This window comes from Eleutherodactylus coqui, chromosome 1, assembly GCF_035609145.1.
Source record: "Eleutherodactylus coqui strain aEleCoq1 chromosome 1, aEleCoq1.hap1, whole genome shotgun sequence".
NCBI lineage: Eukaryota > Metazoa > Chordata > Amphibia > Anura > Eleutherodactylidae > Eleutherodactylus > Eleutherodactylus coqui.
The window spans coordinates 39,973,311-39,996,121 of NC_089837.1; the positions used below are offsets into that span (position 1 = coordinate 39,973,311).

Here is a 22,811-nt window from a genome sequence, read left to right on the forward strand (position 1 = left end):
CCTTCCCTAACATCCCTGACTAATCCCTCCTTTTTGATTTTTCTTTCTCTCATTTTCTTTGGTTTTCCTCTTTTGACTGTTTTGGATACAGAAAGCTTGCGGATTTAGCCACAGAATTTTCCGCAGCATTCCCGGTCCGTGTACACATGGCCTTTAGAAGGTTTTTCTGGACTTTAATATTGGTGTATCTTTAGTACAGACCCTGAATACTCGGTCCGACATCTGGCACGCCAGCCCATTTACTACATGTAACAACTGTGAGGTTCCAGCAAGTACCCTGCCCCCCTCAGCAACAAACCTATCACTGTGTGATCAGAGATGGCGACTTTTTTTTACCACAATTTTAATTGTCACCTGATAGGGTTGTGTGAGCGGTCATTTTTTATGGGACAACCTTTGGTTTCTATCGGCACTGTTTTGGAGTACATATGAGTTTTTGATAGCTTTTTTTTCTTTTTTTTTCTTTTCTTGGAGACAGGGTGACCTAAAAACACAAGTCTGGCTTTTTTTTTTCTACTTACGGGACAAAATCTGCATTATTTTGATAAGACTTGTTCGGATGCCGAGGTAGCGTATATGGCTTCAATTTATTTTTTTAATATAAAGATGGTAAAAACGTATTTTTCTTCTTGGGCCCCAGTTTTCTATGCACAGGTCAGAGCGTGCCCACAACACTTGCCATAGAGGTCAGTGAGCCGTCCTTACAATTCAGTGCCTGCCGGAAAACCAATATTTGAACTGCTTTTCACAACTGACAGCTGCAGTTCAAGAAACATGGCCGGCCCCATAATCATGTGCAGAAAATAAGGGAACAAATACTCCTGCAGAATATAAAAACTGGGGAGTAAAGTAGTTTTAGCATCTGGTTTAAATGAATGAACTGTCAACACTTGGAATGCAGTATAATGGAGAATGTCCTCTGCAAACAGGGCACTTAGGCCCCCTCAGTTCCGGCAGTCTGACCAGATCTTTATGGTATGTCCTTTTACCGTTTTTTTTTCTTTTAAACAAAGTTTTTAGTACTTTCTTAACTTTTTTTAAAAATTTTTCCAGAGCAAGAATCGGAATGCATCAAGTCAGGCAGCCTCCCACTTATCGATGGGATCCAAATTCACATGCAGGGTAAGTCCTTTGGTGTGTGCCTGCCTAGATGACTGTTTTAGAATTTAGGGCCAATCTACATTTTTTTTTTGTCCTTGTAGGATCCACGTCTACAGCGAGTGCAATACTGTTTGCGTGCCGACTATAATAAGGGTTTAGTTCACAGCCGTCTTGTTTTCTGCAGGTCGTAATAATAGGCCATTTTTACTGATATACTAAAGCAAAATACAAGGGCAGGTACAGACGGGTGCCACATCCCTGCAGATTGCTCTATGGAGGAGCGTTGCACACTTACCACATACTGAAGGGAGCGCCTTCCTAGTAGTATTCTTGTACATGGATAAGGCATACAAAGGGTGTCGGTACCCATTGCTACGTGTAGTGCACCATGCAGACGTAAACCTATTAATGACGTCACATAGCCCAGCGGGTTACCCTGCACCTCAGAAGTGGTCTACTCTGACCCTATTTAGTGAATGAAGTACATCTGGCGCCGTACATTTCTAGCAGATCCCGGATTCAGCACTGCAGGTTTTTTTTTTTTGCTTGGCTCCATCCTAGCAGCAGAACAAGAAGTATACACTTAATTTCAGGAGAGGGGGTTGCTGAGGGCTTAAAATATAACCCCCAGCTACACTACATAAAAAAAAAATTTACGTTACCTAGCAGGCGACGTCCTGGTCCCTGCCGCTGGTCTCCGGCAGGCTTGCTTGCAGTCCTCAGCCGCTGATAGAAGATCGCTTGCTGGTAACGGGGTTTTTAAACCCTGCCTCCAGCAAGCGATTGCTCTGATTGGCTCAGCCGTGATGCTCGAGAACCAATCTGTGCCGCTCCTGATGAACCAATTCAATTTCTGTGATCGGCTCTGCATTGATTGGCTGAGCTGCGGAGCTCGAGAACCAATCGGAGCTATTCCTTCATGGAGGCTTTCTTCTGTCAGCAGCTTAAAATTGCAAGCAAGCCTGCCGGACCTCTGGGGACCAGCGGATGGGACCCAGACAGCGTCTGTTAGGTAAATATAATAAGAGCAATTGATTTCCGCTCCTGTGCAGGAAAAAGCGTTTTTCCATTGCATGCTATGGGCAGTATGTGCTGCGGAACCCCGCTCCAAATATGCCCATGTGCAGGCGGCCGAAGACAGATCTCAGCTTGGCGAATACGGTTTACACGTCTCACTTTCAGCACATAATCCATTGATAGAGAGAGAATAGGTAGAAGTCTATGTAGCCAGCCTTTCCCAACTTTTTTTGGCTCTCAGCACACCTTGTCAAAAAAAAAAAAGTTGATCTTGCGGCACCCCTGCGAAAAAAAAAAATCTATCATCCCTCTCTTCAGTCTCTCCCACCTCCACCCCTTCCATTTCTTCCTTCTGAGGCACCCCTAGAAACATCTCCCAGCACACAAGGATGCTGCGGCGCCTCCTGGTCGGGAAACACTGATGTAGGCATTTACAAGTGTAGAGCTCCTGCCCATGGACTGATATTTGCTGCGGGATCCGCGGCGAGCGTCCGCCCCGCGGATCCTTAGCAAGTAGCGCTCATAACATGCTATGAGGAATCGATTCTTCCTGCACAACTGCAGAAAACTTGCGTTTTCTGCAAGTGGAGGCAAAATCGCAGCATGCTCCATTTTTTTTTTTTTTTTTTTTTAGCGTGGATGGCTTCAATTGAAGTCAGTGAAAGCCATCCGATCCGCAGCCTGTTCGCAATCACATTGTGGAAAGGTTGCGAATTCCGCAGGAAAAGCGGGAGTTAAAAAAAATAATCCGTACTACGCATGTCCGATGGTTTGCCTTGTGGACCGTCCGCATTACAGATGAAAATGAAAACGTTCGCGCGGATGCCGCAGCTGGCAGAGCCAGATTCCGCATGCGCAATCCAGCTCTGCTGTGTGCAGGGGGTCGTAATCGGATGCATTTAGATAAAAACATCTGTGCCTTCAGTTGAAGATTTGCTCCGCTGTGCCGCAATGCGCCGGCGGGCTTGCTCTAACTCTGAGTCATCTCCGTTTTTCATTTGCGCCAACCCTTCTCACCGTCTCTTCACACTTTTTTTTCTCTCTCTGCAGGACTGCGGCTTTACCTGTAATTCTTTCTACAATTTCAGAATACATGTACAAACTGCAAATTGCAAGGGAGGCGAAAAAGCTCAGGTACCAAATTCTTTTTACTTATTTTTTTCTATGGCATATTTTAATTTAACCCTATATGAACTTCCTTTTTGGTGTACTTGATTGCTCACCTAGTGACTACTATAGGTGGCCATACACACAAGATCAGTCTTGGTTTCTACAGAGTCTGCTAACGTTTATGAGGGTGTACCAGGTCTAACCCGACAGGAGACATTGAGGGGATAGAAAGTTCAGGAATGTTGGCTTTCAACCCGCCGAGCTGAATGGGGATGTGTATGGGGGAGTCTGAAGGGATGGCTGTTGGCTGAACGAGCTTTTATTCAAGCAGCTGTGTAATCTGTACGAGTGCCTTAAAGGGGTTGTCCCGCGAAATCAAGTGGGTCTATACACTTCTGTATGGCCATATTAATGCACTTTGTAATGTACATTGTGCATTAATTATGCGCCATACAGAAGTTATCAAAAGTTATTCACTTACCTGTTCCGTTGCTGGCGTCCTCATCTCCATGGTGCCATCTAATTTCAGCGTCTAATCGCCCGATTAGACACGCTTGCGCAGTCCGGTCTTCTCCCTTCTGAATGGGGCCCCTCGTGCCAGAGAGCTGCTCCTCGTAGCTCCGCCCTGTCACGTGTGCCGATTCCAGCCAATCAGGAGGCTGGAATCGGCAATGGACCGCACAGAAGACCTGCGGTCCACCGAGGGTGAAGATCCCGGTGGCCATCTTCGCAAGGTAAGTAAAAAAGTCACCGGAGCGCGGGGATTCGGGTAAGTACTACCCATTTTGTTTTTTTTAAACCCCTGCATCGCGTTTGTCTCGCGCCGAACGGGGGGGGCTATTGAAAAAAAAAAAAAACCTGTTTCGGCGCGGAACAACCCCTTTAAGGTTTCCATAAATGCCCCGGTATAATAAGTCTTCATCTCAAAGCGGCCCTCTTGTTTTGAGACCAAGTTCTGTCCTGAAGTAAGAGGGGGTTCTTCTTTGTTGCCCTTCTGATCTATCAGTTCTTGGCATCAGCGTCAACTGTTCAAGATGGCTGCAGCAATTTTCAAACTACCTAATGAGCGTTGCACTGTGATTGGCTAGTTCTAATCACATGAGCAGCTGTGGTCAATCAAAGAGCAGGTATAGATCAATGGTCAACTAAAACTACCAGTATACTGTGGGACTTAGGTAGTCGGAGGATTGTCGGCCATCCGAGATGGCCAAAAACGGGACATGGAGCTGTTGGATGGGAGAGACGGCAGAAAAGAACTGGAGGCAATATACTCATTCCGCCTCTGGTCCTGCGACAAAATTTTCTTCCGAAATTGGAGGGTCGCTTTAAATACTGTATAAACTTAATTTAACTCATTAAAGTGTTTGTCCAGTTTTAAACTATTGATGGCCTAGCCTTAGGTTAGGCCATCAATATTAGATTAGTGGGGGTATACGGGCCAGGGCACCCGCTAATCAGCTGTTTGCTGGTCCAGTGTCTTGTACACTCTGATGATTTTTAAAGGAAGCAGAGAGCTCCTTTCCTGCTGTGGTGGCCAGACATGGTATTACAGGCAAAGCTCTCATTCACTTCAATAATGACACTGCCTGCAAAACCAAGCCTCGCCACTGCAGTGGGAGTGGAGCTGCGTGCTTCCTGTAGGAATCTGCTTCATGCACAAGCACAGCAACCCAGTAAACTGCTGATAGATGGGGATCCTGGTTGGTGGGCCCCTTCCTATCCTAATCAAATAGGTCATCAGTAGTTTACAACTAGACAACCCCTTTAAGTTGGAGATTTGTTACTTGCCTTGTATTTATAGGAAAGTATTGTTTGTATGTGACTTGATTCTATTGTGGTGATAAAGGGTCCTCTTCACAGCGCTGAAGTGCCCATCAGTCTTCCCAAAGATTATTGCTCTTGCGTTTTCACACAAAAGGAGGTGGAGTGCGCCAGAGATCTCTTCCACCTGCCTTCATTCAGAGTAAACAGACAGTTAAGGAACGTTACAGAAATACGGAGATATAAACATGCATGGAGAAATACAGTAGGTGGGGACAGGTGTCTCCTGTTCCTGGAATCAGTGGGGGTCCCTGTGGTCGGAGATGGAGTACACCAGAGATCTCTTCCACCTGCCTGCCTCCATTCAGGGTAAACAGGCAGTTGTTAAGGAACATTACAGAAATATGGAGATACAAACATGCATGCAGAAATACAGTAGATGGGGACAGGTGTCCTCTGTATCAGTGGGGGTCCCTGTGGTCGGAGATGGAGTACACCAGAGATGTCTTCCGCCCGCCCGATTCCATTCAGAGTAAACAGACAGCTGTTCATATAATATTACAGAAATAGGGAGATACAAACCTGCATGGAGACATACAGTAGATGGGGACAGGTGTCCTCTGCTCTTGGGATCAGTGGGGGTCCCAGTGGTTGGATCCTTACCAATTTTATTAGTTTTCACCCTTCCATTGGATAGTTTTACTCTCCCAAATCCCCCTTGCCTGATCCTTTTGTTCTTGGGGAGATAAGCCGATAACAGAGATGACTAGCAGTGGCTTTCTCCCCTCTACATTCAGAACATATGCATAACTGAGTCTAACATGTGTATGGAAGAGGTGACAAGTCAGACAGCTTTTGGCTGATTGACTGTTCAACAGACATCTAATATGTATGGCCAACTTTCAGCTTTACAGAAAGTCTGTGAAGTCTAGCTTACCTCTGTCAGTTTGAGTTTAGATTGAGGAGCTCACAGCAGTCTGGCACATTAATGTGCAAAATATACTGCTGTGTATATCAAAATCCGGGAACTTGCTTACTCTACAGAATTATTCAGCTTTCTCACAGTACGGTGGGCCGTGCCCGGTGAGTTGACCACAGAGTGTCCCTGCAGCTGCCAATGCTAAGGGAAGTGTCCAGGAATGCCCATGCTGCTACTACAGGTAGAATGAACGCAAACGTGGCTCCTATTGAAACCGGTGTTCCCTCCGTTTTATTCAAAGACACTGAGGTTATCGCTCGGGCGAACTCCTTATCCATCTCCTTGGCAAAAATTGGATTTTTTTGTTTTTAATGCCGGAGCATTTTTTTTTTTTTTGCTCATATTCGGCTAGACAAAGCTTTGTTTTTGGGCAGCCATCTTTTAAAGTATGGTTGGTTTTAGGAATTTTGACTTGTGGAGTTCTAAGTCTGTGCTTCTCTCCACACGGCTATTAAAAGGGATCTTTCTTGGACTCCCCCCTTAATATACTTACCATACATAAATCTCACCTGTTGGGAAGGGTTCAGCTCTTGGTATCTTTAGCCTATGTAGATTAAAATTGCAAGTCAAGATTTGTTTTCGCCCAAAGTTTCCGGACCTGATGGGATATAAGGGCTAATTCCCATCAGCGTTAGGGGATTCAGTTTTCTTGCTCCATTGGTGGGGGGGGGGGGCAGGAAAATGGCACTCCCTGGCCAAATGGCTCTGTCCTATGACTGAGCCCAACCCCCGTTGACTATGATGGAGATCCATTTGATTTTCGGGGAGTGGTTTGGCATTTTGCTAGAATTTAGAGGACAAAATCCTGTTTCATCCTGTTTTCTAGCGGAAATCGCCAATGGAGGTTCTGAATGGAACCGGCACCGCTGATGTGAACGAACCCTAAGCTGACCATTAGTAGTTTGTAAATTCTGTACCCATTCCTTCCTGTTCTTGGCCTCTTCAATGGCTTCTACAAAAAGCATTGTTCAATATAGAAGACACAGGCCACTTTTCTTCTGTGTCACCCTTTAAATTTCTAGTCAATCTGCACTCCGAACGTCAGGAGTGAGATGGATGGTGGAAACTACAAGGATGAGAAGGTTTCTCGTAAGAAGACTTGCTACCATGTTGAATTTCTTGGCAAAGGAAGACGACTCAACGACTTACAGTTCTGGAAGTGCTGTATTTGTGGGACTCTAAAAACATAACCATTCATGAGAGATCGGTCACCTTTTGGCTTCAGCTTTTCTTTTGGAGAGGTACCATGAAGTGATAAAATGTATTCTCCAAAGCACAGCTGTGGAATTAGGTGACCATCTTAGACACGCATACGGACAGGTTAACAGTTTTTTCATTACAGGATAACTGGAAATCCATACCCGAAAAGGTTGGTCCTGCGTCATTGGAAATCCAAATTTCTAGCTTGGGGGGAGTGGTATGACACATTCTCTAAGATTTACCGATTTGGAGGAGATTATTGCTCAGGATGTAACACGTTTTTACAGCTTTGGATCCAGGAACTAGACAGGTGGTTGCGCAAAGACCTCCGTGTCTGCCACGTAATTTAGCCTACTAGACCCAATAGGCTGCTGACATAGGCGTAGTAGAATGAAGTACATGCAGTGTACTGTCCTAGCAATCTGATGGTTGCATCTTCAAGTCCCCTGAGGGACTGAAAAAAAAGTCAAACAAATTCCAGTAATTTAATTTTTTTTAAAAATCTAGTTTAAAAATTTATACTTTTGCTCCACAAAAACCCTTTCTAGATGTATAAAATACAAAATTAATTAGTAGGGTGAGCGAGTATACTCGCTAAGGCACTACTCGCTCGAGTAATGTGCCTTAGCCGAGTATCTCCCTGCTCGTCCCGAAAGATTCGGGGGCCGCCGCAGCTGACAGGTGAGTTGCGGCGGGGGGCGGGAGAGAGAGATCTCCCCTCCGTTCCTCCCTGCTCTCCCCCGCAGCTCCCCGCCCCGCGGCAGCACCCTAATCTTTATGGCCGAGCGGGGAGATACTCGGCTAAGGCACATTACTCGAGCGAGTAGTGCCTTAGCGAGTATACTCGCTCATCCCTATTAATTAGCAACACATATTGGGTATTACCGCATTTGTAATAACCCAAGCAATGAAAATATTCTTTCTTGTTTGGTAACTTCCTTAAAAATAATATAAAAACTAACGCCAGAGTTGCTAAATTTATTTCATTTGACTCCCAAAAATCACAAAATGGAAAAAAAAATATATGTACAAGCGAGTTTAAAAAAAAACAAAAAAAACAACTTTTTCCCGTATTTATATAAAAAAAAATCAAAGCAAGCAAAAACAAATTTGGTGTCGCCGGGTTCATGAAAGCCGGATCTATCAAAGTAACGCATTATTTATCCTGCGCGGTGAACACCGTCAGAAGTTAACAAATGCGCAATGTCAGAATTGCCGGGTCTCCCAGTCTTAAAGAGAAAATTTAATAAACGTTTGAAAAGTCATATGAACTGCCAAGGGGCGTTCCACAAATCGCAAGCCTTCACGCAACCGTATCCATGGAAAAATAAAGTTGTGGTTGACAGAAGATGGCGGCAAAAATAACTACCTTTTTTTTTTTTTTTCCAAAGATTTATTTTTTTATTTTTCATAGTCGTACGAAAAAAAACATAAATTTGGTAAAGTTTTAATCGTTGTGACCCACAGTATAAGTTATGTAAGTTTTTTCCTGTGGTGTGTATGCCGTAAAAACAAAGTCCATCCCCCACCTCCCCCCTTAGACCTTTTTATATCCACTGACTCTCACGGTAACTGTTAAAGGGGCATTAACTTTTCAGGCATCGAATGCTCATGCAATAGCCTGTGCGTGGCTCATAAGTCAAGAAGTAATAGACTTCTATTAAAAACTTTGTTTTACCACTGTAGGCATACATAGTGGACTGAGCTTCTGTAGGGATGGTAGGACGTGGGTGGGGGTTTATCTTCACAGGATGACAGATCCTCAGACGCAGCGGGCAAAATTTTATTACTGCCTCTACGTCAGAATTTCGTCTCCACTTGCGCCAAAATTTGTAACTTTTTTCCTTATTTACATGCCACCTTCGCAACTTTCCTGAAAAGGGTGTGGCCACCCTGGGCCGACAGATTTACGGATAATTTGCGCCAGAATCTGGAGTAAATTCTAGTTAGCTAGCATAGATTTTCGTGTCTGCTTACAGAGCAGCCGAGATGTGCCTTGTATATGCAGAGGCGTGTACCTCTTCATACATTAGGCACATCTTGCACTGATGGAAACTAAACTTGGTGAGAACAAATGACGATCACCGGGCGCGCTGATTAGGTGGAGACAAGCAAACCTTAATAGACAGACAACGCGTTTCTGTTCTGGTCCGGCACAGAAATGTTTAGCCTTTCTGATTATAAAGTTTGCCTGTTTCCACGGTCCTGGTACGCCTAAGGTTCCTCATTTCTCTTTTCGCTTATCTTGCGCAGAGGTTTTTAGCTGCCAGCTGCTGTGGTAATCTACTCCCTTACGTATTGCGGCGCTGCACAACATTCGCAGATGGCAATATTCCATTGTCCTTTTCTCAATATTTTCTCTGCACTAGGGAGCACATATTTTCCTCTGTTTCTTCCACAAATTATACTATGTCTGACATTGGACATGTTTTAGTAAATTCCCTGCACTGTCTGTAATCTCCCCACCATCTCTGCCTCTCCTGTTGATACATCATGTGTATACATAGACATTATATTAGGTTTACTAACCATTTGGCCGGAATCGTACTGGGAAATAAGAGCGGTGGGCAATCAGATACCGCCTCCCTGTTAATTGGAAATCAGAGCATGTGATGTCAGGAAAAGGAAGCAAGGACAGTGAACTACTGGCAGAATACTAGGCTTGCGACACACCCTCTGGCTGAAAGTAGAATTGGAAACGGCAGGGCAGCAGGAAAAAAAAAACGGGAAGACCACCTGAAAATCAGAACTTGCAAACGTCAAACGGTGGCAAATAAGTGGGTAGAGAGAACCTGTTATATTTTATAAAGCTTGCTGAAAACTCAGGTACACTTTAACCACTTATGACTGCCTTTTTCAGAACAATCTGCAGCCGTTGCCTCATTGGGTACAACATCTTTGGGTTTTCTCTTTCCCTCAATACAGCAGAGGATTTCCATATGGATATAACCATCATAAAGGCTTTAATTTCCATTCTTTCGGTGGAAAAAGTTGCAGAGCTTTCCCAAGTAATTGTGAATTTGCTTTCTTCCTAAGGTTAATTCTTTGTTTTTCTTTTGTTTTGGGGCTGATTTGCTTCTTCACTTTAAAGAAAACCAGCACGATAAATGCAGGTAAGTGCGTTTTAATTCTCATGTGGGAGCTTGCGTCTCTGCCTTTGCTAGGGTGCCTGAGCTCTTGACTAGTGTCAGGCAGCTGCCACAAAGGCAAATTGGATCACTGGGTGCATCAGAAGAGGTCTAGGGCCACATAATGCGTACATTGTTCTGCTTCTTTAAGAATCAGTGGTCAGACCTCACATGGAATATTGTGCCCAGTTTTGGGCATCTGTACTTAAGAAATATATTGCAGCTTGAGCGGGTTCAAAGGTGGCAACTGAAGTAATAAATAGAATGGATGGACTACTATACCCAGAGAGGTCATCAAAATTGGGGTTATTCACTTTAGAAAAAGCAGGGCTGAGGGGCGAACTAGTAACTATGTATAAATATATCAGGGGACAATACAGAGATCTCGCCCGTCATCTGTTTATACCCAGGACTGTTACAAGGGGGCGCTCTCTACATCTAGAGGAAAGAAGGTTTCTACACCAACATGGAAGAGAGTTCTTTACTGTAAGAGCAATGAGGCTATAGAATTTTTTTTACCGGAGGGCGTGGTGATGGCAAACTCACTAGAAGAGGGTATTAGTGTATCTTGATGCCACCGGAAGTAGTGGTGGAGCCAAGATACACATAGTTTAACAGGGTTGACGCCCCCTGTTTGTGATTGCCTGCATGCCTGTTTCCCTGTGCTAGGCCTCACAGGTCCTGTACGCAGGGGACTCTCCGCTCCCTTGTACATGTCCTGCACTGACTCTTCCTGAGGTCTGCGAGCCCTCCGTTCCCATTACCTGCTGTGCGGTGGAGGAAGGTCACATCCGGCGGTCGGCATTTGTGACCGCTGCTTGCCCTAACAGCTCCCTGCATTGCAGCACATTATGGCTTCAGTTCCGTTGTCGCAGGGCCGCGGTGACTCTTCCTGCTGGCTGCGGGGCTAGCGTTCCTATCAGCGATGGAGGACGGTGACAGGCGGACCGCGGTTAGTTTTCCTGCCAGCTGTGGGCCCTCGGTTCCCATGATGTGTTCAGCGGTGGAGAAAGGTGTCAGTCAGCATGTCTGAGCGCTGCAGTACCAGATGTCACCGCTGGCCCTGCAAGAAGGGAAGAGGTGGCGGTCGGCACTTTTGAACACTGCTCTCGCCCATATTAGCGCTTGCAGTTCATTAAGCTGACAGCCAGTGATTTCCACTTGTGAGCCCTGCTGAGCGGCGGGAGTCACATTGTAAAGAGCGGATAATGTGGCCAGCAGCGGAGCAGGGCTCTGTTTCCCCCCACACCCCCCTTTCCTCCCCAAACAATGTGTATTTTTGTATCTTGACCTCACTGCTTCTAGGACCTACATTAAGGTAGCCAATCAGGAGCTGTGGGTGTGACAGGGGTGTTCCTCCTGTCAAACCTCTAGCTTCTGGTGGTGTCAAGATACACTAATACCCTAGAAGAGTACAATGGGGGCTGGGATGCCTTTCTTAAGTGCAACAATGTTACATATTATGGTCACTAGCTTATTTCAGAAGGGTCTGTGATCCAGGGATTTATTACCTTTGCCAGATTTGGAGTCGGGAAGGAATTTTTTTTATTTTTCTCTCCCACAAATGAAACTTGGCTTCTACCTCCTTGGGGCTTTTTATCTTCCTCTGGATCAACGTTGCAGGATAATGGGCTGAACTGGTTGGACATATGTCTTTTTTTCAGCCTTACTATTTTGCTACGATCCTCTGAAAATAAAATGATTACCATACCTTCAGCAATCGGCAGTAATCTAGAGAATTCGGCGCCAGCAAGTACCCAATTCCACTGACATCAGTGGGGTGTTACTGCTCTCTGCTCAGCTAAATGATGGAGGTCTTAATTGAAGAGTGCAAGATGTGGAGACATCTGTTAGTAAGTTAAAGTACTATTCTCATCTAAGAAGGCTACTGGTGGGGCACATCCTAAGTCTGACACCACAGGCAGCATTCCCTGTTGCATTTATCATGCACTTGCGCTATCTTCCACCCGCCGTGCAGGCAACTATTAACGCTGCTCTACCCATGTAAGTAGGGTTATGTTGTAGTCCCCTGCACAGCAGGTTGCTCTGGTGTTCTTGGGTGGGGAAATCCTGGGAAAGTGGTGGAGAACTTAATTAGTGCTACAGCCTCCACCACGTTTTATAGTACTTCCACTTCATAGAGCTCATGCATATTATGCAGCACTTTACATCACTTGATATTGGCTCAAAATCTATATTCACCTTTCTACCCGGTCGCTGATGCTTCATTGGTAACTGTTCTTGGTTTCCAGATTTTGGTTTATCAGCGACAGAACCAGTTTCTCAGAATTTGGAAGGAAGTTTGGTCATTACTGTGGGTAATGGGGAGGTCTGGTTGGGTGACCTTGATTGAAATCTACAGGGATGACAGCCGTGCTTCATTCATTTGATACAAGGACAAGCTCAACACATTCTACTTGGGATAACGCCATCATTCACATTGCCCGTAGTGAAAAAAAATCATGAAAACGTCAGAACGAAAAGCGTTACAGCAAAATGAAGAATACTATTGTTTACCTGGTGAACTTCTACTGGAAGAATTAGTTGATTCAAAATGGCCGTCATGTTGGTGACATGGCCCAAGATGTTTTACTCCTCTTGCAGCTTGTATATAAAACTGGATTACCATCTGCCAAACCTCTTTCATTTTATATGGGGGTTTCCACACTTTTGAGACACTCTATTTTAGAAAACTTATTGAAAAACTCAGGTACACGTTAAGTTTTGAGAGGAAGAGTCCTTGCCGGGGGCTACTGGAGTTATTACCTCATTCTTGCTTCAGTGTTGAGGACCTTGTTTATTATGGCTGTGAATGAAGGATTTCGGGAGCAGAAGTAACGTGGTTCTATTCCAAGGAACCTAAATTCATTCGGATTCTAGTGTTGCCGCTTTTTGGTAACTTTTTGGAAACCCAACGTAAAGTGAGGAATTATTATTAAAACCGGTGCAGTCCGAAAGTGACGTACTTGGCCATAGCACATGAACAACCTGAAAAAGCAATGACTTAGTTGATTTTTTTTTTTTATTATGGGTAACGGCTCCACGTTTCCCTTGCGATAGTCTTAATTTGGTTGCATTTACGCAGAGCAGTTTGGATGCCCGGTAAACTGCAAACGTGGCAAAAAAAATTGTTCTCTTGATGCAGTTTTTACTGCATCTAAATCACCCATGTGCATGCACCCTTAATCTAGCTCATTGACTTTGAGGGTTACATGTTCTACAACCCTAAAGTTGGGATGCTGTGTAAAGGGGGAAAAAAATCTTATGATTTGGAAATCTCATGTAATCCGATTCTATTCACAATAGAACGTAGAAGACATCAGAAGGGGGAAGGGAGACATATTTTAAATTTTCATTTAAAAAAAATTAACTCATTTAGAAATTCCTAGCAGCAACACATCTCATAAAAGTTGGGATGTCTAAAAGTAAGTGGCACTAATAGTATTGGTATCGTGTTGGCCAGTAGAGTGAGTGGGATTGTTCTCAGTGAGAGAAACCAAGTGATCTTGTAGATAGGAGACCCTCTAATGGCTAACAAAAATACATGATGTTACAGCAAACTTTCAGGTTCTTCTATCAACCCTTCATCAGACCGTGTTTCACTAGCCTGATGAAGGGTCGATAGAAGATCTGAAAGCTTCCATTAACATCATGTATTTTTGTTAGCCATTAGAAGGTCTCCTATCTATAAGATGACTTGGTTTCTCTTACTGGGAGCTATCATAATTTTCTACTAAGAAACATGATTAAATGTAAAATGAGCATGTTAGAGAGGCCGAGTCTCTCAGAAGCAACAATTATCAGAGGTTCACCAATATGTAAAAAAAAAATGCGTCTAAAGATTGTTGAACAAATTCCGAAAAATGTGTTGCTGCCATCAATTTCTAAATGAGATAATTTTTTGAAATGGTAGATTCTCCCTTTCCCCTCTGTGTGTGGTGTATGTTCTACTGTGAATAGATTCTGATTATGTGAGATTTCCAAATCATTGCAATCTTTTCTTCCCCTTTTAACATTTAGATTTTACACAGAATCCCAGTGTTTGTAGAACTGAGGTTGTATAAATTCATAATCCTGTCATCTTATGGCTTGTGTAAATGTAAAATATAAGCCTTATTTTTCGCTTTATAAGACGCACCCTTGTTTTAGAGGGGGAAAATAAGAAAAAAATGTTTAACTCGCCCATGTTCGTGCAATCGCGAAAATAAATGGCAATGCAACGAATTTTGGGACGTTCGCGCTATAAGACACTGACTTTTTTCCCCCACTGCGGGGGGAAGAAAAGTGCGTCGTATAAGTAAAAAAATACAGTAGTTAGATGAATATAAAATATTATCGTGTTAGATTTGTCAAGGTACGGATATATCTGCCCAGTGCGGAAGTGGTTCCAGTTCTTGAGCAGCAGGACCTGCTTTGCCATTCTTAATTTTCTGGTATGCCTTCCAGGTCTGTTAGTACTGGCGTCGTGGGTTCCGGTTTTTCTATCACTGATGTAACTATCTTTTCTCTAATAATTGCTAAAGGGTTTAGTTAAGATTCCGTTGACGTATGGATCACTTAGCTTTCCTTCAGCTTTGAATTAGCATCTGATCATTGTTGGTCTGTGTAGTTCCCAGAAGTCAGAATTAAAGGGGTTTTCCATGGAAAATACTACTGCTGACCTATCCTTCAGATAGGTTATCAATAGTTGACCGGCTAGGGGCTGTTGCTCAGGACCCGACCGATCAGCTGAGCAGGCGCATGCGGTCAGTGCCTCAAATACAGCGAGGTCGGAGCTGAAGCAGCACAAGTCTCTGCGCCGACCTCCCTGTAGTGGCCAGCACTTGTAACTGCAGGCATGGCTCTCATTGAAATCAACACGAGCCGTGCCTACAGTTACAAGCGCCGGCCACTACACAGAGGTCGGTACGGAGACTTCTGCCGCTTCCACTCCAACCTCTGTATTTGCGGTGCTGACAGCATGCACCCACTCAGCTGATCAGTCTCGGGGTCCCGAGCAATGGACCTCAGGCGGTCAGCTATTGGTGACCTATCCTGAGGGTAGGTCATCAGTAGTATTCTCACTAGAAAATGTCTTACGTTAAGTGTGTGTGAAGCAAGAACATGGACAACTCTCTAATAGGCACTTATTAGAAACTCTCTATTGTTTTCTTTGGCAAGCTATGCCACTTGTTGGGTCATTTCAGGGCAAATCACCCAAGGTGTAACACCCCGACCATCTCGGATTTTTAAGAAACCATTGCACATTTGTGTATTCTTAAAATGTATGTAAAAATCTACATTTTAAGACCCATCGGGTCAAGAAATACTGGGGACAAGTCATTGAGAACCATAATCTTTGATTGATATATTGGAAACTGTTGGGCATAAGATGATGTGCGAGGTGGTAATATGTAGACTTCTAACATTTTACCCAACGCTGTCAGTACAAGTCAAAGTAAAGTTAGAACAAAAATGTCAAATTAATTTTTTTGGAAATGAGACCAAACCTTTTCTGGGAGGGCGTTCTTTGTAGTTTTTGAAAGAAAATTCTTGATGGTGACCAACTCTATACTGACCATCGTTTTAATGATTAATTAAAAATGACATTAATTGAAGGGGTTGTTCAAGTTGTTACATCTCTGTACAGCTCCTTCCCCATTCAGTAATATGAGAAATAGTCATATACCCACCTCTGCCGCTGTGTCCCGTTGCAGTGCTCTGTTCCCCCCTCCAGTCCATGTTTACAGCTGCAGCCCCGCCCAGTTTATGGGGAGTCGCAGGCGCTGCAGCCAATAGCGGAGCTCAGCGATCAATTGTGAAGTGATTTCCCTTGCAGTCAGTTTGTTGGTTCTGCCATGTGTGGCCACATACAGGCTGCGGGTTGGACACCCCTGATGTATGGAGTTACATTGTAACCGCTTGCCAGCAAACAGCGTCCTGGGAAGCATGCCCGCACCCATCAGCTATTGATGACCTATCCTGAGAATAGTCAAATTAATGTGCTGCTGTTCCTCCTTCACAGCGTTGTTTCAACCGCATCGATTTACTGTTTTACAGGAGCCGAGCCCGACAACGGCGAAGACAATGCTACAAAGTTAAAAGACTTCATATCCATAGCGGAGAGGGAGCCTCTCATTGGTATGTCCTTCACAAGAGCTTATAAGGCTGCCGTTTTGGAGTATGTACGACTTTATACCCAACTTCTAATATTTCTACGTAATTTTTTTATTCTAATAAAAGTTTTTAAACTTTTTTTTTTTTTTACTTTTTTAGCCGGTACTTGAACTTGCGATCGCCTGATCACTCATACAGTCTAATGTGATGACGTAGACTTTCAGATCGCAGTATAATGTAATATTATCAATCAGCCATGCCAGCGCTGGGGGCTCTCAGAAGGCAACCAAACGGCACCTCGTAATTTCATTGCAGGAGGGCCATTCGGGATCCTGAAAAACCCATCGCTTTAGATGCCATGGTTAGAACTGAAAGCGCATTTACAGGGTTAACGGCTACGGTCCGGGTTCACGCCGTATAAAGGTTATAATAAAATGGCTGCAGCGGAGTAGTACCAATATTTCTATAACCTAACCCGAGCAACTTAAGATTTGTAAGTTTTGTGTGGCAATCCTGTCTAAGGTAAGAGACTTCCCTTTGCCCCTGCAGGCATGGAGTACGTGACGGAGTATCGCCTGAAAACAAAAAACAATCTGCTTCAAATACAATATTATTGTGAGCTTTGTGACTGTAGCACGGATATTGAGTCGACGATGTTGCACCTGGCCGGCGCTAATCACCAGAAGCGTTACCTGGTGAGTATGTCTAACTTCTGGAGCCTTTCAAAAAGGGAAGAAGCAGATATGAAACATGCCTGTCGGTGACTTTACAACACTAGATTTTTTTACACTGGTGCGGGGGGGGAGGGTCTGCAACAACAATGAATAAAATGGCATTTTTAAGCTATTAATAAACTTGCATCTACGTAATCCTAAAAGCTAAAGATTGGAGGTCCTTTTTAAAAAAAAAACAAAAAAAACATGAATCGCCTAGATGCGCTGTCCGTGGCTCCGCTGCAGCTTCTCCCCGGGTCCAGGCACTCGTCTTCTGGCTGAGGATTGAAAATCCCCGCCTCCTTAAAGCACTGGCTGTGATTGGCTGATGCTTAGCCTATCACAGCTAGCACTCAATACATTTCTGTGATAGGTTCATCGAACACTGGCTGTGATTGGCTAAGCGTTAGCCAATCACAGCCAGCACTTTCAGGAGGCAAGGATTTTTCAATCCCCGGCCAGAATAGATGGAGAATAGGACCAGGGAGTACATGCAGCCAGGCTGACAGCGCCAGAGAGGTGATGTATGTAGTGTGTTTTTTTGTTTTGTTTTGTTTTGTTTTTTTCTTGCAGCCAGGATTTAGATCAGGGCTTTGACAGTCAGACTTTTTTCCCTAAAATAAATTTTTTTTTTTTTTTGCACAAGTTGCCAGAAATATGAGGTACAATTCAACCTCAGCAAGTAACACGCAGTTTTAATCTAGGTGTAGGATAAACTAGCCAGGACTTTACTGTACACAATCTGGTAGAAGGCTAGCAGTCGGCACCGTTTCAGACCAGTCCCCTTCCTCCGTAAACAAGCAGGACATCTTAGAGTATTTTCTCCTCTGCAAAAGGACCCCACCATAGAAAAGTTAAGAGGGACTGCACTTTAATGTATTCTGTCTTTTTCTGTGAAGTATAGGTGATTCTAAGCATTTTTGTAGCAGGTTTAAGCAGCCTATTCTGTCTTTTTAACAAAACCCCTATTCAGTTACTCAGCTAAAGTTTTTTTGCCTTTGTCAAATGTTGTGGAGGGGATTACACTTGGAGACATGGTTATTCAGTGGTGTACCTTTGCAATCCTCCCCTTAGTAAGGCGAAAAGTTTGGGTTCTTAAAAAAAAAAAAAAAAAAAAAAATTAAATTCTCTAAGTGATTTTATGATCAACGTACTTAGTCGTAGTTCTTGTCTGAAATATTTTTAACACACCCTAATACAGGCAAAAGAATATCCATATGTTATAAGTGCTCAGGCTAAGAGCAAAGAAGAGCTATCTAAGTTCATAAAAAGAATGGCGGTGGAGATAGAACGAGAAGAGGGAACAAAGTTGTACAAGGTACCTCCACCCCCCCCCCCACCCCCACCTTTTTTTTTTTTTTTTCTCCTGTATGAAATACAGTAAAGTGCAAAAGTTTTAGGCAGGTGTGGAATAAAAATGTAGCAAAGGAAGGATGAATTGAGAAACTATTAACAAAGTGCAAAGTGAATGAACAGAAGTGACGTCAAAGTCAAATCAGTAGGGAGTGTGATGACCCTTTTTGCTTTCAAAACGGCAGCAATTCTTCGTAGACTAGCACAAAGTCAGGGATACTTTAGTAGGATAATAGTCTAGTGGATGTTTAAACAACTATACCCAACAGGTGATAACTCATCATTTTCATATGTAGGTTGAAACCGTAATTAACTGAAACCGAAACAGCTGTGTAGGAGGCTCAAAGCTGAGGGAGGAACCGCCGAACTCTGTTACAAAGGTGAAGTCGTAGAAGACTGATTCATGTGACAGGTCATACACTAGGGCAAGACTGAGCACAGCAGCAAGACACATGGTACATCAGCGAAGGTCTCTGGGATTTCAACATGTGCTGGTCAGACTCTTTTGAAAAGGCACAAAGAAATGGACAACGCTGAGGACCGTAAGTGGTCGGCCAGGGAAACTTAGTGCAGCCGATGAAAGACACATCATGCTTCCTTTTGATATCGGAAGATGTCCAGCAGTGCGATCAGCTCAGAACTGGCAGAAACCAGTGGGATCCAGGTACACCCATCTACTGTTCAGAGAAGTCTGGTCAGAAGTGGTCTGCATGGAAGAACTGGGGCCAAAAAATTATACCTTCAACATAGAAACAAGGCCAACTCAACTATGAGGGGCTGCTGATAAGTCTTTGGCTTTGTGTTCTTTTTTGTTTGTTTCTATGGTAACGAATGTTACATCACATGACAGCCTTATGTGTCTAATATATGCTTTCAAAATGTTGTGTTTGTAGCTTATAGCAACAGTGATCTAGGCAGGCGTGAAAACAAAATGGCGGAGTCTAAGGCGATATTCACAGCAAAGAGTGATAAAATTCTTGTTTCTGCAAGGAAAGTCCGCGAAGGATATCCATGGTGATATGTCGCAGACATTGGGGGATCAATGCCCTACATAGTCTACAGTTAAGAACTGACAGGCCACTTCAGCACCAATGATGAGGAACGTCCTGGACAACCGATAGAGGTTGTTCTGGAGATCGCCGATGCTGCGCACAACCTCATACTGGAGAATCGCCGAATTTCAGCTGCAGGAATAGCCAACATCATGGGGATTTCTGGTGAACGTGTTTGTGTCATTATCCATGAACATTTGAACATGAAGAAGCTATCTGCAAAGTGGGTCCCCAAATGTTTGACAACAGATCAAAAAAGCAGGGAGTGAAAACTTCCCGGTCCATTTGTTAGCGTTTCTGGACTGATAAGAACTTCCTCGTCACTATGGTCACTATGGATGAGACCTGGATTTATTTGTATGAACCTGAAACCAAGGAGCAGTCAGAAGAGTGGAGGCACAGTGGTTCTCCTCGTCCAAAGAAGTTCAGATACCAAGGTGATGGCGTCTGTGTTCTGGGATAAGGAGGGCGTGCTGCTAGTGGACTACCTTCAAAATGGTTCTACCATCAATACAAGGTATTACATTGAACTTTTGGACCAATTGAAGGCCAAAAGGCGCGGCAAGCTGTCCAAAGGAATCTCATTCCTGCAAGACAACGCCTCCGCTCACACTGCACAAGCGACCGCGGCAAAACCGGTGGAGCTAGGCTTCGAGCTGGTTGACCGCCCACCTTATTCACTAGATCTAGCTTCCTCCGACTATCATCTGTTTCCAAACCTGAAGAAACACCTCAAGGGGACCAAATTTCACACCATTTCTGATGCCATGGCTGCTACGGATGACTGGTTTGCAAGGCTTATAGAACTTGGAATACCGATGTAAGATGTGTGTTGAGATCAGTGGAGAGTATGTGGAATAAATGTAAAGTTTCATCTTCCTATCTCGTTTCTTTCCGGGTAAAGCAAAAGACTTATCAGCAGCCCCTCGTATACATGAAAACCTAGGAATTGGAGTGCAAAAAAAAAAATGGTAGCAGGTGCTCAGGACTGATGAGCTAAAATGGGAGTTTTTTATTGGCTGTAACAGAAGGCAATTTGTTTGCTGAAGGGCTGGTGAGTGGTACATTAATGAGTGTCTGCAGGCAGCAGTGAAGCATGGTGGAGAGCAGTACAATAATGAGTGTCTGCAGGCAGCAGTGAAGCATGGTGGAGAGCGGTACAATAATGAGTGTCTGCAGGCAGCAGTGAAGCATGGTGGAGAGTGGTACAATAATGAGTGTCTGCAGGCAGCAGTGAAGCATGGTGGAGAGCGGTACATTAATGAGTGTCTGCAGGCAGCAGTGAAGCATGGTGGAGAGTGGTACAATAATGAGTGTCTGCAGGCAGCAGTGAAGCATGGTGGAGAGCGCTACAATAATGAGTGTCTGCAGGCAGCAGTGAAGCATGGTGGAGAGCGCTACAATAATGAGTGTCTGCAGGCAGCAGTGAAGCATGGTGGAGAGCGGTACATTAATGAGTGTCTGCAGGCAGCAGTGAAGCATGGTGGAGAGTGGTACAATAATGAGTGTCTGCAGGCAGCAGTGAAGCATGGTGGAGAGCGCTACAATAATGAGTGTCTGCAGGCAGCAGTGAAGCATGGTGGAGAGCGCTACAATAATGAGTGTCTGTCTGCAGGCAGTGAAGCATAATGGAGGGTCCTTGCAAGTTGAAGGCTGTATTTCAGGGGATTTGCTCAGGATTAATGGTGTCCTCAATGCTGAGAAATACAAACAGATACTTACCCATCATGTAATTCCATCAGGGAGGCGTCTGATTCGGCTCTAGATTTGTTCTGCAGCAGACCCCCCCCCCCCCAAACATCCACCAATGTTATTAAGAACTATCTTTAGCATAAGGAAAAACAGGGAGTCCTGGAAGTGATGATTTGGCCCCACAGATCCCGGATCTCACATCATCCAGTCTGTCTGGGACTACATGAAGAGACAGAAGGATTGGAGCGAGCCGATATCCACAGAAGATCTGGGCTTAGTTCTCAAAGATGTCTGGAACCTCCCTGCCGAGTTCCTTCAAAAACTGTGCAAGTGTAGCTAGCAGAACTGATGCTGCTGTGAAAGTAAAGAGCGTCACCCCGAATACTGATGGGGTTCATATTTCTTTTGTTCATTCACTTTGCATTTATTATTGAATGCATTTTTCATCATCTGCCTAAAACCTTTGCACAGTACTGAACCTTGACGTTTTCAGAGGGAAGCTTTCTATTGGATTCACTGCCTAAAAGTGTAACCTATGAAGGTTGATTTGTGAGCTTTAGTGACATTTTGCTAGTCGGATCCCACAGGGATGCTTTTGAAGTGGTTAAAGTCTAATTTGACCACATATACTAACTGGATCCTACGTGGCCGATCAGCACATTGACTGCATAAATGGTCATCGGCTCCATTGTAGAAACATAGAAAATCCGTGGCAAAATCATACCATGTGGTCCCTCCAGACTGCCTAGTATGTCTACTCCTGACCCCATGGATGTTGTCTGATCCTCTCCTGTTTTGGAAGCCCCCCTTCACGTGAAGAGCTGTCAGCTACATGTATGTTCACCAGCTGCCATGTATTTTATATGCAGTCAAGTAAGAATTTGGTATTGTGTTGAATGTTTTTCAGAGTGATCCAGAGGTACGGATGGAAATTATGACTACCGTAAATAAAGGTGAGGAACAAAAAAACACAGGAGTGTTTTAATATCTGCACTTGGGGTTCTGATTTCCTGCTCAGTTTGGGGGTCAGGAAAGCGGAATCCCCTTAACCGAACAGACTTTAATTGGCTCCGCCCAGCTGCCCGGCTTTTGGTCGGAATAAAAACGCTTTTTCTATGGGTATCTTGAGCCGGAAGAACCTCCGTCCGGATATCCTGATGCAGATGTGAAACCGGCCTAAACGCATCATTTTTTTTTTTGTTCACCCGCAATATTTTCCTTGACCAACGACTTGGAGACCTTTTTATGTTTAGCATTCGTGTAGTGATCCCCAACCTTTCGAAGCTACAGAACAACATTCATCACGAGGAGCTCGTAGAAGCCATATGACCACTATAGACCTTGAATGTCCTTTAGATAAATATTCGCTATAGGGATATATATAGTTTTGGTATAGTCATCTTACTGGCCCACAGAATGAAGTCCTCATGATATATGTTGGCACATTGTGTATGCCATTAAAAAAAAAAAGCTCCTTGAGGAGCATTCCCATGACTGCTCCATTTAGTTTGTGTCTGGTGAACGTACTGGCCGCACACCATTCATAGGAACTCTCCGGAATGCTCCTCGATCCAATTCTGGACACCTTGTACCTGATGGCACGATGCAT

At 44.2% G+C, this 22,811-nt stretch overlaps 2 protein-coding genes across 2 annotated transcripts in view; both read left to right on the forward strand.

Annotated features, from left to right (window-relative positions):
* Positions 1-22,187, forward strand: part of LOC136612513 (uncharacterized) — a 29,449-nt gene extending 7,262 nt beyond the window's left edge. Inside the window, exons 5-11 of the mRNA XM_066592959.1 lie at positions 1,054-1,122; positions 3,169-3,252; positions 10,260-10,281; positions 16,336-16,416; positions 16,942-17,087; positions 18,307-18,423; positions 22,110-22,187. Of these exons, the coding sequence (XP_066449056.1) occupies positions 1,054-1,122; positions 3,169-3,252; positions 10,260-10,281; positions 16,336-16,416; positions 16,942-17,087; positions 18,307-18,423; positions 22,110-22,187 (597 nt within the window). The remainder of the gene's footprint in view (positions 1-1,053; positions 1,123-3,168; positions 3,253-10,259; positions 10,282-16,335; positions 16,417-16,941; positions 17,088-18,306; positions 18,424-22,109) is intronic.
* Positions 1-22,811, forward strand: part of LOC136607801 (zinc finger protein 605-like) — a 432,755-nt gene that overhangs the window by 354,691 nt on the left and 55,253 nt on the right. The gene's annotated exons all lie outside the window — the stretch shown is intronic.